At 33.7% G+C, this 18,476-nt stretch overlaps 1 protein-coding gene across 1 annotated transcript in view; it reads right to left on the bottom strand.

The window, feature by feature from the left end:
• Positions 1 to 224: 224 nt before the first annotated feature.
• LOC113519818 (egl nine homolog 1) overlaps positions 225 to 18,476 on the bottom strand; it is a 33,373-nt gene continuing 15,121 nt past the window's right edge. Inside the window, exons 4-7 of the mRNA XM_026905032.3 lie at positions 9,178 to 9,317; positions 6,619 to 6,735; positions 5,885 to 5,946; positions 225 to 4,312 (exon numbers count right to left, since the gene is read on the bottom strand). Of these exons, the coding sequence (XP_026760833.2) occupies positions 4,281 to 4,312; positions 5,885 to 5,946; positions 6,619 to 6,735; positions 9,178 to 9,317 (351 nt within the window). The 3' untranslated portion in view covers positions 225 to 4,280. The remainder of the gene's footprint in view (positions 4,313 to 5,884; positions 5,947 to 6,618; positions 6,736 to 9,177; positions 9,318 to 18,476) is intronic.

The raw sequence follows: 18,476 nt of genomic DNA, 5'->3' as shown, positions 1-18,476 counted from the left end.
TTTCGCCCATGATACCCCCCATGCGTTGTCATTCCTGAGGACTCAGGTGTTATTCCTCTGTACCCTGTAAATTCACGCCATATCCCACCCTTCAAAGCGAAACACAGCCATGCAAACACAACTGCTTCACGGTAGAAACACGAATGGGACAGAGGTACCCAAGCAATCGACTTTTGTACAAAGCCTCTAAATATTGATGCTCAAATAATTAAATAAAAACAAAATTATTAAATGACATTATTTTATATTTGCATTGGTCATAAAATATAGATTAGTCGACTTCTCAATAAACACGGCTTTTAAATATTAACAAAGATATGAATACAGCAATGTAAAACCTAATGAGTAGAGATGCGGATCAACATAGAAAGAACTGTTCTAAAATCGGCGCCAGAACATGATTAAATAAATATGTAAAAACAGAGCATAAAGTCGCAAGGAGTGGCACGAGTATTCGAACCTTAGATTATGAGGTACGTAATACTTTATCACTAATACCAAAATCCTTAACCGTTCCTTTTTAATATCCCGTCTCGTTTCTTGTTTGTTATTGGCATGATGGACATCACCAGCACTTTGCCAATATTAAAAAAAAAAGGTATAATTTGAACATGTGTGTAAAGACTGAAACAGTATCTAGTTGTAAGTAGTATAGTTGAAAAATCGAAGAAATAGTTCTTTGTTGTTGTTGAGAAAATAGGAAGTTAGTGAATTAAATTATATTTTTATCACAAACCGAAACTAAATAGTCGAAGTGATTTTACTATAGTACAGACACAGGGTAGTATAGGCACAGAGACATGCGATACAGGATAATCACTACCTGATAAAGGCATCAGTACACGTTAAAACATCTGGCGCCGACTTTAGAGTCGGTGGGAGAGGAATTTATAGGTAGTTTTAATTAGCTTAATATTGTATTCCTTGACAATGTATCTTACAGTCATGCGACTGTTATGCAATATCTCAATAGAAACGATTTAGATTTGAACCTTTTCAAGTGTTGTAACTCGGTTGTGAAAGCAAATTGTACAAATACACAAGGAGGTATACCGACACAAGGTTTCTACAATTATTTGACCGCATCTTACTGTATGGATCACAAAAGTAATTATTAAAATACTTATAATTAAAAACTTTAATCAAGGGGTAAATTCTTATCTATACAATCATTTATCTAAAATTTGTATAAAATTCAATACTATAGTATTTTTTTTACACAATTTACACCCACCATAAATATCTTCTTATATTTAATTTGTAGATATTCTCATCAAGCTAAATTGTGTATGTACACAATGATACAAGACTTGAAAATATTTCATAATGCAAATTATAAGACATCAAATCGCAAAAAGATTAAATTATACAGGATTAGACAAAAAAAAAGGGTATTTTTTAAGCTTTTTTTAAGGAGTATATAGTGGACTATATTCCTTAAATAAAAAAAATCAACAACAACACAAGAAACTTATTCTAATTCATAAATATCAAGATACTTCATTCATATTAAAAAAAAAAGATATATGGAGAAAAAAAAATTACGAGTGCACTAAAAAAAAAATTATATTCTAATTAATCAATGACGTTTGTAGTTGAACGTGGATAAATGTTTTTTATAATTTTTTTAAACTTAATTTCATATTTAAACTAAGTATTCCACTTCGCTCATGCTGCGTTAAAATAAAGCACGAGAGAAATTGAATAGATGAGGTACAATATGCCGCAGGCGACATTTTCTTTTTAATTTTATGCACAAATTGTAATTTTTGTTTTTAATTATCTTTTTTTGTTGTTATACCTTTTATGACTGACCTGTATAACTACATATAATCAATAAATCACAATAATCTTAAACAGTTAATGTAATAATTCGTTATATACATTGGTGGATTGGATACAATTTTATAAATATAAAAAAAAAACCTCATATACAAGCAGCAAGGTCTTATTCAGTCTTGAGCCATGCACACGTTGGCGTCCGCTGTTGTTAATTGCTGCTTAAGTAGTTAATAAATAAAAATAAATAATATAAATATTACTATTGGACAAGGGTGTGATCGGTCAAACAGTAGGAAGGCATACGTCTAGTTTGCACAATATAATTTTTTTTATGCAGCTTAGAATGGCAAACAAGCTGACAGTCCACCTGATGGAAAGTGGTAACCGTCGCCTATAGACATGAGCAGTACTATGGACATAACAGAGTATACTGTTTCGCCCATGATACCCCCCACGCGTTGCCATTCCTGAGGACTCAGGTGTTATTCCTCTGTACCCTGTAAATTCACGCCATATCCCACCCTTCAAACTGAAACACAGCCATGCAAACAGCTGCTTCACGGTAGAAACACGATATGATATTGCAATAAATAAATATATTAAAACAAACATAACATTTGAGAAGACTGAAATAAATATGTAAATAAATATTTATATAGCAACTACATATCTGAATATTAACAATTGAATTTAAAATAAAAAAAAAGAACAGAAAAAAAAGTAAACAAGATCTCTATGAAATATTTACAATATTTATCAATTCATATCAGCATAGTCGCCGTTTTATCAAAGAATAGAAGAAACATATCAAAGTAAATATTTATTAGAGGAGACGTCATTATACATTAAATAAATATTGTAAAATCTAAAGTATGTATTATTTTTAAACAGTGTTATAAACAACGCAAAACATCAGCGGACCCTTAAGGAACTAAAGTTAACACAATCGAATTATTTATATAATACTTGTAAGGCTCCTTTACAAATGTAACAATTACAATATTATATATTTTATTAATATTAACTTAAACATATGACTATTACGCAAACTAAGCGACCGTTCGCTATTACACGAGCGGTGTAGTTGCAAAATTATGGTATTAAAAAAAAAACAATATTCGCAATATAATTGTCTACCATATATAGCAAGTGTATTATGCTGGGTAACTTTATTATTAAAAAAAAATATATGAATAAAAAATGTAGTCAAGTCATTATTATATCAGTCGACGCTTGTCTGCGGTCTTAGGATTCTAAATTCAAATTCCCGCCTCAATTTGTATATTTTTTTTTATTTCATATTTGGATAGTTTAAAAAGGATTGATATATGCTTTATGCTCTTTGTAAAGCCATGGCCTGGTAGATATTCCATTCATCCATAATTATGTTTTCTTAATTTCACTATCTAATGTTGAGATACATCACAAGACAATCTATTCAAACTAGAAATAAGCAGGCATCTATACAACCGTAACTGCATTGACAAGTTATCAACTAAGGTGTTTACAAAATTTATGGTAAATATAGATTTTTCCAACAATTCGTGCGATCATTTGAACGTTGACTACATTCATAGCGAATTATAAAAATCGTTTGTTGTTCAATAATCAATATTTTCAAAGTTACCTAACACAATTTTACATCAACCCATATTGTTCAAGAAACTTACAAACAAACAGAGAGGACGTTGTAAAAACCAAATAAGAAAATGAAGCAATAAAAACCAGCATCATTGATCTCGGTTACACCCAAATAGTAATAGCAAGGAGTAGACGATAGGAAGAGTGTAGTAGAGATGGATGCATCAGTTTATTCTCTATCCCACTCGCTCTTAGCAGTAACAACGAGATAGAGATATGTCTTCACTAAAGGTATTTATTGGCATCAATTCTGCTCTCTTGTATTGCTATCTCTATTTAGTCTAAGATTCTTAGTCCCGTATTTATTGGATGATAACTGTCAAATTCGGCTAATTACCTTATATATACTGTATTGAACTGTCAAAATGAAACAAAATAAAATTAAGTCAATTTAAAAGTGTCATGCCATCGTCAAAAATAAATCAAGAAGGTTTTGTTAGAATTATTTACAATAAATATATATTTAAAACATTAATTTTAAGCACAGAGTAATACATACAATAGAATCTGACAGCTGTCATCGTTTCAAATATGCGTTCCCGCCTAAAACAATCAAACATTTTTTTTTTATTGGGTATATAAAAAAATATAATTAATTAGACAAAACAGCCAGGTTGGCTATAACTAAGGATATTTAGTTATTGAGAAACACTCACTTTAGCGTAACTAACTAAAAAACCAATTGTTTATACTTAAGTGTAAAAAGTCATTTTTCTAAGTGACTAAATAGTGCAACTTCTTCATTGAAGTGGATTGAAATAGGTGCACGATGCAAGGGTAAGTAGAACTTAATGAGTGAAAGATCACAGTGAAGCACTATCCCCTTTTTGAGGCGTATATCTCGAAACAGTCCGACATCACTCGCTCGATGAAGGAACGGCGTTATTTTCTAGAAAATAAAAAGTAAATAAATTAGCTTATATGTATAATTGGAGATGGTTGTACAGAAAACCGTTGTGTGGTCCCGGTTTAGAATGCCACTCCTTCCTTTTTAATCGACTAAAAGAGGGGGTAAGGGATTGTTAGTAATAGAGACTGAGAATTCCATTGCTAGCAATATACCCAACCAGGTCGATCTCCTCGCGGTTCTCCCTGGAAACTATCATGGTTAATTCCTGTTGAATTCAGCATGATGGGTTAACTGGCCTGTTTTCATTCTCATCTATCACCCTTTACTGGTGCTCTGCCAGCGTATCCCGTTAGCGCAGGTGGAGTTACTATACCATTTTCACCCATCAAAAAATCGACTAAAAGACCTTAATAGCGGAGGGATGGGCATCAACGTCCCTCTTAAAACATTACCAAAGTCTAACTGCAGTTGTCAACCCACCTGCCAAGCGTAGCAACTGCGGGCAACATCTCGTATGTTCAGCACTAACTAGTAGATAACTAACGAATGACATAATAATAATAAAAATATAATAAGAGGGGATAATATTAGAATTAGATATTAGAAGCTTGTGTTATAACTATATGTCTTGCTTTTAATACTAAACAGGATGAATAATGTAAATATTAATGGTAATGCATTACAGCATCTCCACTACAACCAACATAACATTATAGTATATAGCTAGGGCTGCCATCACCTAAATTGTCGACACTGTATAAACACGGCAAAACCCCCGGACATTTGGGCGAAATATGGTTTGTACCCGGACACTTCTAAAAGGATATTTTTTGTAACAAAAACAAAAAAAAAAAAAAAACAGGGTTATTGTGGATGAATTTATAACTGAGATTTATTTCAATTGGTCGCCTACATATAAAAAATATGGATTTCCCCCTGCCAACAAAAGGACACTTTTCAAAAACCCCTGGCAGACTATCCCCTGGCGCCCTTCAAACTAGGACAAATCCGGGGAATTCTAGAGGGATGGCAACCCTATATATAGCACATGTGACTAAGTGCAATTGCGCCGTATTTCAACTGCAATATTGTTGGGGTTTACCTCAATTAAATATTTAATTGAAAGGAGGAAAATGCACTAGACACAAGGTTAGCGAGCGAATATGTTCTTGGTTATTTGACACGTGCTGTCTATTCGAATGATACGCTATTAACAACTTAGACAATGGACGCCATCCAATTGTTAATTGTTGCCAGAAGTTGCCATGCTTGTTAGGCGGATTGGCAAGTACAGGCATTAGACGCTCTTACGACACCCACGGGAAAGGAAAGGTGGCGGTGGCCGGACCACACGGCCATATATATATATATATATATATATATATATATATATATAGAAGTTGCCATGCTTGTTAGGCGGATTGGCAAGTACAGGCATTAGACGCTCTTACGACACCCACGGGAAAGGAAAGGTGGGGGTGGCCGGACCACACGGCCATATATATATATATATATATATATATATATATATATATATATATATATATATATATATATATGTATATATATATCACTCAAAAGAAACTTTAAGAATAGATATAAAGTACTTACTAAAACGTCTTTGCGCCTCCTCCCGTTCTTGAGAGTCGAAATACCATAGAGTGATGGCGTATCTGAAAGCATTGAGAAGTTTATATTTTTTATTTTGTCTAGATCTGCGCTATACAAATAACAATGATTGACAAAAAGTCATAATTCTAGGAGAGTATGGGACCACCTTTCTGCATTTTGACGTCACGAGGTAATTAAAAATGAAAATAACTAATAAAAAAAAAAAACTCGCTCTCATCGTTAGTTACTAAAATCAAAGATAGCACTTGCGATCGAAAGTGTATCCAAAATATGTGAAATTTTCCATCCTGACATATATGTGAAAATTTTTAAAGATATTTGTTATCATAGAGCGATTTGAATAAAATTTTATACACATAAATGAATCTTTTTTTTTTGCAACTTAGAATGGCAAGCAAGCTGACGGTCTCATATCATGGACGTAACAAAGTATTCGGTTTCACCCATGATACCCTCCATGTGTTGTCATTCCTGAGGACTCAGGTGTTATTTCTCTGTACATAACATAGCCATACATGAAACATAGCCATGCAAACACAACTGCTTTACGGTTGAAATACGAATGGGACAGAGGTATCCCAGCAAACGACTTTTGTACATAGTCTACCTCTATGCCAAATTATCACATAAAATAACAGTTTTAGTTTTAATTTAGGCGAGCATAGCAGCCGGTCACACCTAGTTGTACAATATACGTGTCATGAGATCATTACCTGGTTTGATATGCAGGCTGCACCTCGTGAGGATTCCGCCTATCCGACCAGAAGAACAGCATTCTGTCAAAGATAGGCGCTATATCCGCTACTTGATTTGTACCTTCAGGAAATACCCTGGAATGTAAAACAATATTTATTTTAAACTAAATATTCATTTATTTAAATTATAATCACCATTATTTAATCAGCTTTTAACTGTCTACTGCTGAACATAAGCTTCCTCCTAGGAGGGTTTTGCCAGTAGTTGACACACTTGGCAAACAGATTGGCAACTCCAGTTAAGCTTTGGAAATATTTTAAGAGGGACGCTGTTGCCCATTAGAATAGGTCGCCAAATACCTCTTCTTTTCCAGCGGGTGTCATAAGAGATGACTAAGGGAATTCAATAGCCGAGGGATGGGCAGCAGCGTCTCTTAAAATATCACCAAACCATAAATGCGGTTGCCAATCCGCCTTCCAACCGTGGCAACTACAGGCGAAACCTCCCTTTACAGGAATGCCTATATCAGCAGCGGACAGTTAACAGCCGACATGACATAATCATGATGATGATCGACTATCAACATCTATTCTTATATTATACTCCTCTTCATCCAAATGTCTCTTGCTGTTAAAGTTAATTTTGCCAACCAAGTTGGTTAATAGCCCCTTAAATGCATCTAAGGAGTCAACTCTCGATGTCTAACATTTATTAGTGTATTATAAAAAAAAAAATACCATCTAATTTTAACCTTAACGTCATCAATATAAAGACGAAATTCATAATTTCATAAATACCAGTTTATGAGATCGTAGTAAGTAAAAGAGAATTCAAAAGGCGGCAAAGCTTCTATTGTTTTCTCCAGTTCGAATTTTGCCAAAGCAATATGCACCTACTGATCATTGTTTTACACTCACTTTTGGTGTTTTAAAGATATTTTTTGTAATATATGCTCTTTAATGTAGAGTCTATACGTAACTATATGTAATTAAAGTACAAAATTGAACTACTATAGTTGTTAAGAGTAATTTAGTTATGATTCACCATCAGACAATGACTACTAACCAGAGAAGGTGAATGTTCCTTGAAAAGGAATGGGACCTTTTTTTTCTTTACCTGCTTGAGTAGAATAGACATTAAACTTTGCAAAATAATTGATTGTGATATTTTTTTAACTGAGATCAAAGAGAAATTCAAAACAGCGACTAGAGTACACCAGTTCTTATAAGCAGGTAGCACTATTTCACGAGTATGAGCTAGCCATTTACAGGTAGCCATATCTTAAGGAGTAAAGGACAAAAGATCCTATAAAACTTTTATAGCACAACCCCATAACTGAAAGTTACCTAGTGCTGTTTTAGCCTACCCATTCGCTTAAATATTGTTTTCATATAAAAATCAGCACATACCAAACGGAAAATCCTCGCGCCCTTTTTTATGTCACTGAATAAAAAACCGTATCACTATTGACTTTAAATATAAAATTCGAGACAAACAACAAGCATTCACTGCGTATGCTCGTTCGGCAGTTGCTTTCAACTTTATACTTAAAGGCTATACAGTTACAGTTCTTTATTCAGTGACGTTAAAGAGGATTTTTCCGTTTGGTATGTGCTGACCCCAACTGGTTTGACAGCGTGCAATAACAGTGTCTTGTAGCTTTTGTATACTATTTGCATTTTTATAGCGTCCGCGGCGACTTTATAATTTTGTGATAGTAAAAACTTCAGACGTACTTTCTGCTCCGCCGTCTGAGTTCAAGTGCCCTTATATTGTAATCAATTCGCTTAGAAGACAAGCGATGAGATAATAAATCATCGGTTTATATGAATAAAAGATTTCTGATAGAGACAGAAAAGTTAAAATCAAACAGTATATAAATAAATACCACTGAAAGTATTACGCAGCGCCGTCTAGCCCTAAACTAAGCAGAGCATGCAGAGCGTAATATAGATACTAGACAACTAATAAACATTCTTACTTTTTAGTACATACTTAATATTATATATAAAAAAACACTCTGACCAATACAAACAGACATACAAGCCGAGACCATCTCAAATATACAAACAAATAAATATAAACATGAACAATACATAGAAATGACGTGACTTAACGATTGCTAGGGAAGAATAGACGAGGAAAATACTAGAAAAACACACTAATAAAGTTGTCATGCTGGTAGGATTTAGAAATTTTACAACTGACCGGATGAATAATTCTACAAAAAAATCTTAAGTATAAGAACAATACAGACTACATTGTGGTGCCCATGGTACCCATTATGTGTTGCCATTTCTAAAGATTAATGTATTCAGTAATTTCACTGTTAAATGTACCACCCTAAAACTGAAACCCAAACAGGTAAGTACAGCTGCTTATTGGGCAGAAACATTGTTCCCCTTTTTAGTGTATTTTCTATTTTTTTTTTCTTTTCTGTAATAAATCCCCTTATTTAAGTACGTTTGTACCTGTCTTTGTTTAGAGATTGGCCAGGCAAATTCGAAAAGAAATCTTAAATGCCTTTAACTTTCATCGGTAATATTAAGGGCGTAAGATTCAAATTCGTCACTCACCTGAGTAATCCTCCACACCGATTCACATCCCAGTTTCGGTTGAGGTAGTATATGGCTGTGATGCACCGTCCGTCCTTATTTGGGTTATCCACGTGTTTTACATAATGGCTACCGGAGCCAGGGTAACACGCTACCATGGCCTGTGAACAAAAGAGTGAAGAAGTGAATGGGAGTCGTAGGAAATACGACCGATCACATCTGTTTTTTAATTAAGCCTTCTGGCTTCGGGCCTCTGATTCCAAAGGTCTGCTTGTATGTAACTCACAAGTATTATAAACGTAAAAAATTGTGTTAATTTAAATAATTTGGTACAATTTCGTAAGATATTTTTAATGTGATTTAATACTTATTGCAAAAGGATTAAGGATAAAAATAAATATTACCCGCAACATGTTTTTGTAAAATGTATTACTTGATCTCGAAGTATAGACACAAAATAATACGTAAATTAAATTTGCCTAATCTAAAAGGTAGAATGCTTTGCTTATTCAAAAATCGAAGAACACAAAGATATGAAATAACTTGCGAGATGACTTTCTGACTTTAACCAGCAGCAAATCTAGTTTCATATTCGCGTAAAGCAATGTGTCTATTATTGTGCATTTAAAGTCGAGAAAATTCTGCTACACATACGATAGGGTATGGGGGATTGTTAGTTATGAGTTTAGCGTCCCCATTGCTAGCAATTTGTCTCATCAGGTCGACATCCGCACTATTGATGCCAAAAAAAAAATTCATACATATACGCCTATAAGAAAGAATATACGGCGGAGATATAAAATGTGACAAAGGTAGCATTAGCTTGTAGGTCTATCTATAATTAAAAGACTTACAATGCTCTTCTAGTCCAATATAATAATGCCTTCAGGGCACTGTTAGGGCTACCTCGTCGCCATACATGTTTGTACGAGAGCGTACTGATGACTTTTAAGCAATACGGTGCAAAAGAATTGATTCGCTATTAGGCAGAGTACGTGTAAACTCAAACAGTGTTCTGAAGACAATTGCCGGTAAAATGGACTGTCCCATCCTAAGGTTATCAATGTAAGAGTGTCTTGACCGCTCATTTACTAACATAGGTTAAGTAAATTATAAGTAACAAAATGAGCCTTAAGTTGTCTGACTAATATTATTATAATAAGCCAAGTTTCATCAGTATCAGGATATTGACATGCCGTATAGGTGGTTTCCATCTATGGGCTACGTATACCGTGGATTATGGTACGAATTGAAACCGTTAGCTGGCGCCCAGTTAGCATTCGGTTAACGAACGAAAACTATACATTTCAAGGTTACTACGTTTCATTATCAACGATTACGATACGGGTTAAAGACCTATGTGTAAATATAATATATAACATTAAATTTGTAGTTAACAGAAAATGTTATATTTTTCTATATACATTATAACACAAATAAATAATACATGTATATTTGTACATTGACAAATGCGTCTTATGATTTATTTCTTAAGACTTCCTAGAAAATCTGGTTCAATTCAAGTATCTATTATCTGCTTAAAATAGTTTTGCACTTCAATGAGCGGGTATTGGCTAATCTTATCTACGTACGTCTGCAATTCTTGGGAACATTGTATGAAAACAAAGGGAAAATGTGACCAAATCACGTTCCGTCCTTTACATCCTTTATAGATCGGAAACAAATGCAAAGACCCGGGTGCCATCATCGTCATTTCCGCCGTTAACTGTCCATTGCTGAATATAACCTTTCCCCATATGGGTACTTTTGCCCGTAGTTGCCACGCTTGGAAGGTAGGTTGGCAACCATAGTTAAGTCTTTTAAAGATGTTTTAAGAGGGACGCTGCTGCCTATTACTGAAACAATAAGTTCCCTTAGTCGCCGTTTACGACACCCACAAGAAAGGAAGGGGTGGCCTATTCTATGCCGGGACCACATGGCAATTATTGTTATTATTACTACACCTGGCCATTTAGAGAGCGTTTTTTTGTTACATTCAATTGGGATTGACCACAAACCTGAATACTACTTGAATTTACGTACTTAAATTATTTAAAAGAAGCATTCCAGTAACCTATATCAATATTGATATATAATTAAGAGTTATTTATTTATTTATATTTCTATTCCACACAAAATTTTACGACATGGAAGTAATTTATCATATAAGAGGGGGAGATAAGAGAACGGAAGTATACAAGACAATAATTGTTATTTAATTTTTGTATATTTTAGACCTATGTCTACAGTTTGTGAGTTTATTACAATCCATTCGTTCAGGCGGGCTAAACAAACTGCTTAATAAAACTTTACATTAATTGATGTAGGAACAAGAAATTTTGGGTAAAAGGGGCTTTTTGAGGACACTATGAGAGGTGCTGAGAAACGATTTCTCAATATTCTAAAGAGAACGGGAGACAGTGGTAGTAGATTTAGATTTTGAAATAGGAACTATATTTATATAAAGTTGTTCATCTCTCAAGATCTTCATATATGTTACCCTTTACCTGCCGTTAACTAACTGTCCACTGCTGAACATAGGCCTAAAAGAGATGTTTTGCCAGTAGTTGTCACGCTTTTTAAGCGGGTTGGCAACTACAATTAAACTTTGGTGATGTTTTAAAAGGGACGTTGCAGCTTATCCATCGACCATAAAGTTCCCTTAGTTGCCTTTTAAAACATACACGGAAAAAAAGGGGTGGGCCTTTCTATGCCGGAACCACATCGCAAAGATCTCAAGACCTCAATTAACGAAAATGATAAATGATATTTATTGAACACGAATGAATAGATATGTCGATAAGGACAGTCCCAGGTGGACATATGCCGACCAAACAGGTGACGTCCAAGAAGGGTCGAATTAAAAGTATCAGTAACCGGCGAGCATGTATGAAAAGGTTGATGAGTGTGGAGGAATTGAATGGAGTCTCTTTAAATCGAACCATTTGGGGTTCCATTGATTTTGCCTACCCCAATGGACGAAAAGCGTGACAGGTAAGTACGTATATATGTATATGAAAGCGTAATGTGTATGCGTAAAAAAACGATCTAAAAATTGTTACAATATTTAATATTTACAGACGCTACAGACATACGAGATCAGCCTTTCCAATTAGTTTGCTGGAAGAGAACTCTTACAGAGTTAAGCTCGTCTTTTCTACATCTTTGGTCTGAATAATTTGTAACAATATAAATAATGGCAACGCATGGGAGGTATCATGAGCGAAACAGTATACTCTGTTATGTGCATGGTACTGCTCATGTCTATAGACGACGGTTACCACTTTCCATCAGGTGGGCCGTCAGCTTGTTTGCCATTCTAAGTTGTATAAAAAAAAGAAAATGGCAAATTAATGTTTTTAATTTTATTAGCGATCATTAAGATAACTACTTACTTTGATTATTATGGCTAGAACATATCTAAATTACGAGTTTACTCAGATATATCGCAGCCACGATAACTGAGTCTCAATTAGAAATCATAGATAATAAGTGGTGTAAACACATTTCTATAGTATATTTTTAAAATAATAACAGCAAGCATTTTATTTAAGTAATTACATGTATTTTTATACATGCAATATAATGCTAATAACGTATACTTATGGGGGAAAGTGATTGTTAGTAATGAGTCTAACTTTCCCCATTACTAGCAAAACACCCTATCAGGTAGATCTACGCACGGTTCCTCCTGGGAACTATCGTCGTTATTTCTACTAGAATTCGTCACAATGGACTGACGGATCGGTATTCACTGTTACCTATTATCCCTTACTGGTGCCCCACCAGCATACCACCACCACCGATAGCGCAGGCGGGGTTACCATTTCATTATCACCTATTGAAAAAAAGTATATGTATATACCCGAGGGAGACATTGTGCAAAAGTCGTTTGCTTGGACACCTCTGTCCCATTCGTGTTTCTACCGTGAAGCAGTTGTATTTGCATGGCTGTGTTTCGGTTTGATGGGTGAAATATGGCAGTGAATGTACAGGGTACAGATGAATTACACCAGAGTCCTCAGTAATGGCAACGCATGGAGGTAACATGGGCGAAACAGTATACTCTATTGTCCGTGGTACTGCTCATGTTCATAGACGACGATTACCACTTTCCATCAGGTGGCCCGTCAGCTTGTTTGCTATTCTAAGTTGCATAAAAAAAAGAAAAAATACTATGAGCATTATATATATACGTATCACAGTGTCCTTAGACTTGTATGTAATTTAACATTAATGAATATATACATGTTCTAATGAATAAATACATAAATGTATAGTATAAAGAGGGCTCTTTAATCTTCTTTGTATATTATGCCTGTATTATGAGATTTCAGAATGAAAAATATAATTTATAGAGGAAACAAGTATTTATAATATATATCTGATGAATTAAACGTGTTGCTGTTACAGTGACTTCTTTTAACCGTTTTCAAAAAAAGGAGGTTATTAATTTGGTTGTGTTTTTTGTTTGTTATCTCGGATTTGGCAAATTGTTTTTTAGGATATGCACTTTTAAATTGGTTAATGGAATGTTTTATAGAAATTTTATCAGAATCGGTTAAGTAGATTGGTTTTTAAATCGAAATGACTGGTTTTGACAAGATTGAAATCAGTGTTCTTTTTTTGGAACATAATTTACTTGTTCAAATAATTTACATATTTTAATGATAAACATATAAAAAGCAGAGGTAACAATTCAAAATGTATACGAGCAGTAACTCTGTTGATTAAAGAGAGCTATAAATTACTATGATATCACATGGCAAAATAAATATATGTAATTGTTGAGCAAACTTACATACTAACGTGACCGGATAATATGTATATATTATTATATGTATACAAGTTTGCTGAGTAATTATTAGATGAGTCAACCGCAACTGCGTAAGTAGATATAATATCAAATGTTATTATTTACTTACTTATCTATTTACATAAATCATCATCATCATTTTAGCTGTTAACTGCCCACTGTTGAACATAAGCCTCCCTTATGAGGGAGGTTTTGCCAGTAGTTGCCACGCTTGGCAACAACAGTTAGGCTTTTAGAGATGTTTTAAGATTAATGCTGCTGCCCATTTCTCTATCATGAAGTTACATTAGTCGCCTCTTTCGACATCCACAGAAAAAATAGGCTTATTGTATATACACACGGCTAAAATTTACATATACATAAATGTAGGTATAAAATTTTAGATATTAAAAATAATAACTGCATAAAATATAACTACAAGTACTAGACTCAAGTAATTAATTAAAATAAAATAATTTATTCATTGAAAAAAAAAAATTACATCCGATTGATATATGTAGTTATGTGTACTACATTTAATTATGAAACAAAAATAAAAGTATTTTAATAACCTAATTCTCAAATTATACCTACATATTAGACTTGTAATCTAACTGTTTATCAAATGTACATTTTAATAAAAACTTTAAATATAGATTAATTAAAATGATAGGCAATTTAAAAATATTTAAGTGATTAGGATACAATATATATCTAATTAATAGATCCGATAAATATTCCTATTTAATTATTAAATTTCATGGATTGATTAATTTTTGTTTTTAATGTAAATCAGTGCTTTCAGTCAGTACTATTTTTACTTTCATTGTCATTATATTTTGCTTTTTGTAGATAATAATTATTATTTATTTCCGTTAAAAATATTGCTATAATTTTTTTTGCGTATTATACTGTAAAGATTATTCACCTTATTCATGTTTTTTTTTATACTTTTATACTACTGAGGTGGCGAACAAATATACGGCCCACCTGATGGTAAGTGTTTACCGTAGTCTATGAACACCTGCAATACCAGAGATGTATCTGCAAATATATTCATAAAAATGTCGAAACACTGATAACTTGAACTATTGTACTGTTTCGCTTCTTTTTTGCGCTAAACTCCAAATTCGAAAAAAGGTAACAAACTCTCTCATAGTTAAATTAGTTTTGTAGGGGGTTTTAGTTTTTATGAATAATTTAATACTTCGTTAATACTAATGATGTTAGGAATATAATATTTAGATTGTTGAAACGATGTGAATACATATTAACAATTTCAATACCACTAATACAGATTACCATCAAAGCTTCCTAATTAACCATAGACTTATAACGTTCTAAGTAATTAACATTCATAAAATAGTTGTAATATTTTTTTTCTAACTTACCTATCTCCTTTTCTGTTCGACATAGACAAATAATTTTTGCATCAATATACCTACTGAGAATGAATATTAAAATATATTACTTTACTTTTTGGGTTTCATAGTAATTGGATAAAAATCTGAATTAAAATATTTTGTCTTCTGTTTCATCAATTTCAATTTCAAATGTCAATTTTGTTTAAGTCTCATCAAGTGCCAATAACAACTACATAATTTAAACTTAGATAGTATCAAGACGTAAGAATGGAAGTAAGCCGTAAACTGAGGGCCTACCATGAAATGTTTTCCGAAATTTCTGAGCCAAATGAAATAGAAATTTAATGTTAAAATTACATAATACATGCCGTTTGGAAATATTAAAAATGTTAAAATATTGTTCCTTTGGACTTTTATGATAGGATGCATGACGAACGAAATGTTAAACTCCATTTATTGGTCCGATTTTGGTATAAACAAAAACACGAAATTGAGTCCGAAATTTCATTTCATGGTAGACCCGCTGTTCTTGAACTTTCAAATTCGATTATGTGGTACTTTGCCGGATTCGTTGGAAAATTTTAATCGGATGTTGAATCGATTACACGACATATTCACGTGACACGTGTTCCACACGTGAATATGAGCTCAACGTTAGAATCGTTAGGTAAGGTTAGGTAGGATGAACTTGATGATAAGAAAAAAGTCATGTTCAACGACTTCGTTGTCTCTACTCAACGTTGTCTTTGTTACTACAGTTTAATCTAAACTAAAGACAGATTGGTCAGGACAATAAAAATATAGACAAAAATTCAATCTAGGCTGAATAGATAGCATTTGGTAAATTTTATTATATTCTCACGGCAGAAATTTCTAAAAGCGCTTCAGTGTGTCGATTTTAGGATTACTCTAAAGGGAGATTCCGAACGATTAAGAAATATTAATGTAGCTCCCAATCTGTTGACTAAAATTAAAGAGGTTAAGAGAAGGAAGGAAAATTATTAAAGAGTCTTTAGTTGTTATTTGGATTCTTGTAATTTTTCAAGTAGTTCGTTTACTAGTTTGTATGCAACTGAAAATCAGTGTTTTGCTCTCTGAGCAATGTTCCCACTGAGCTAATAAGACCTTTTTGTGTTGTTACAATACACACATACTGCATATATTCTATTGTGTTACTTTAAAATTTATGTATGTATTTATATTTTGTATTCTTTTGTTAATATTGTAATTGTGTTTTGCAAATAAACCAATGGTTATATATCTAGCTATCATTCTAAATTCAATTAATATTGTTATATACTGTGTTACCATAGCTGACAGGTCGCCATATGGTCCCGTCATAGAATAGACCACCCCTTTATTTCCCGTGGGTGTAGTAAGAGGCGACTAAGGGAATTTAATCTAACTGCGATTGCTAACCCACGTGCGTGATAACTACTGGAAAAACAACCCTTATGGGGAAGGCTTTTATTCAGCTGTGGACAGTTAACGACCGATATGATTGTGTCACAATTCCTATCATCCCCAGTATAAAAAACACAAAAAAAAATCAAGCTGTCTGGATGATGATAGTGGACACAAAATTATTCAAAACACAAAGTTATTAAGACATCTGCTTATGGGGATACCATAACGGTACTACCGTTGCCCATTAAGTACTGTGGTAATAAGTGTAATTGTTTTTATTAATTTTATATTTAAAATAGTCAAGTATAAGTATGTGTCGGACTATTTATTTGACTATGGTTATTTAACCGTTTTGTTTCTCGACTGTCACGTGTTGTTTTTCACGAATGTTACTTTCAAACGTGACATTACAGATAAACCTTATTTAGAACTGGTGTACGTCGATTTACAACTGATCTGTTCGCCTTTACTATATTTTAAGTATGCGAAATATTCGCGGGAATGTTGATTTATCATCGACATCGAAATTACTAGAGAACCATGACCTCTACATTGTACGAGGCGTAAGGCGCCACCAAGTCTAACTACACTGGTTCCGTAAATCGAGCAAACGTTTGTAAACATAGGGCCGGCAGCTGACAATTAGCGGCGTGGGATTCGTTTACGGCTCTGATGTTTATAGTGCCCTCCCACCGCCCGCTCGACCCCTACACCGCCATCATGCTTCAAGTCACGTACGCAAAACGTAGTCGCGCATGCGCGGCCTCCTGCTGTGGTATTTTGGATCGTATCACACATGTTACTAGCGATTTTCATTCACGGGCAAGATATAACGATTATCGGTGTTATTAACCTAGGCACAACACTAAGGCGTTGTTTTAATGCGTCATAATTTATTGATTTCTGATTTTTACGTATAATTAGGTCTGGCCTAAGCTTTATATCAATTATTTTTAATTTTGTGAGTTCATAGGTAATTGGGATTCGGAGAATATGTTTAGGTACTGGTCGCAATTGTCATTGCATCTCTTAGTGGACCCTAGACTAGTAGATCCCATTAAAAAATTATCAAAATAGGTAAATGAGTTTAGTTTTTAGATCAAATAATAACAGGTTTTGACACATTTGAAGTCGGTTTTTTTGTGGGACACAATGTTTATTAATTCAAAGTTACAACGGCGGTCACTTTATGTAAAATACCTATCTATTGCCGATTCAGGTTAGAGTTAGAGAGCATTGGCCTAACATTTTTTCTAAGGAAAAAAGTATTGATAGAACAAATTATTTACTGCTTATTATAAAGTCGCGCCTTTTTCCTGGTGACTGAAAAAAGAAGGGCAATGTTTTGGGGTTGTACGTAAGTATATAGATATATAAGCAAGTATCGCTTCATCCATCGATAGTCGTGGGCTTAATTTTCGGGATAAGGATTGTTAGTAACGGGGACTACTAAGTCGCATTGCTAGCAATAAATCCAGCCTTCACCTGGTCCTCCTGGAAACCATCGTGTTGAATTCCACGTGTATTCATCACCATGGGGTAACTAACCTGCCCTTTCATTCTCGCCTATCATCCCTCACTGGTGTCCTGCCAGCGTATACCGTTTGCGCAGACGGAGTTACAATTCCATTATTTAAAAAACTCCCGGATATAAATGGAGCTTGTCTGAGACTACATAAATGTATGTTTTTTAAAGGGCCAGACCCTTAGGGAAAATAATTACAATGAAAATAAAAATAATGAAAATACGCCAA

This window comes from Galleria mellonella, unplaced genomic scaffold (genome assembly GCF_026898425.1).
Source record: "Galleria mellonella isolate WM207_F2 unplaced genomic scaffold, CSIRO_AGI_GalMel_v1 utg65, whole genome shotgun sequence".
In the NCBI taxonomy this organism is placed as follows: Eukaryota; Metazoa; Arthropoda; class Insecta; order Lepidoptera; family Pyralidae; genus Galleria; species Galleria mellonella.
Note: the sequence above shows the minus strand (reverse complement) of the source record. Positions and strands in the feature narration are given on the sequence as shown.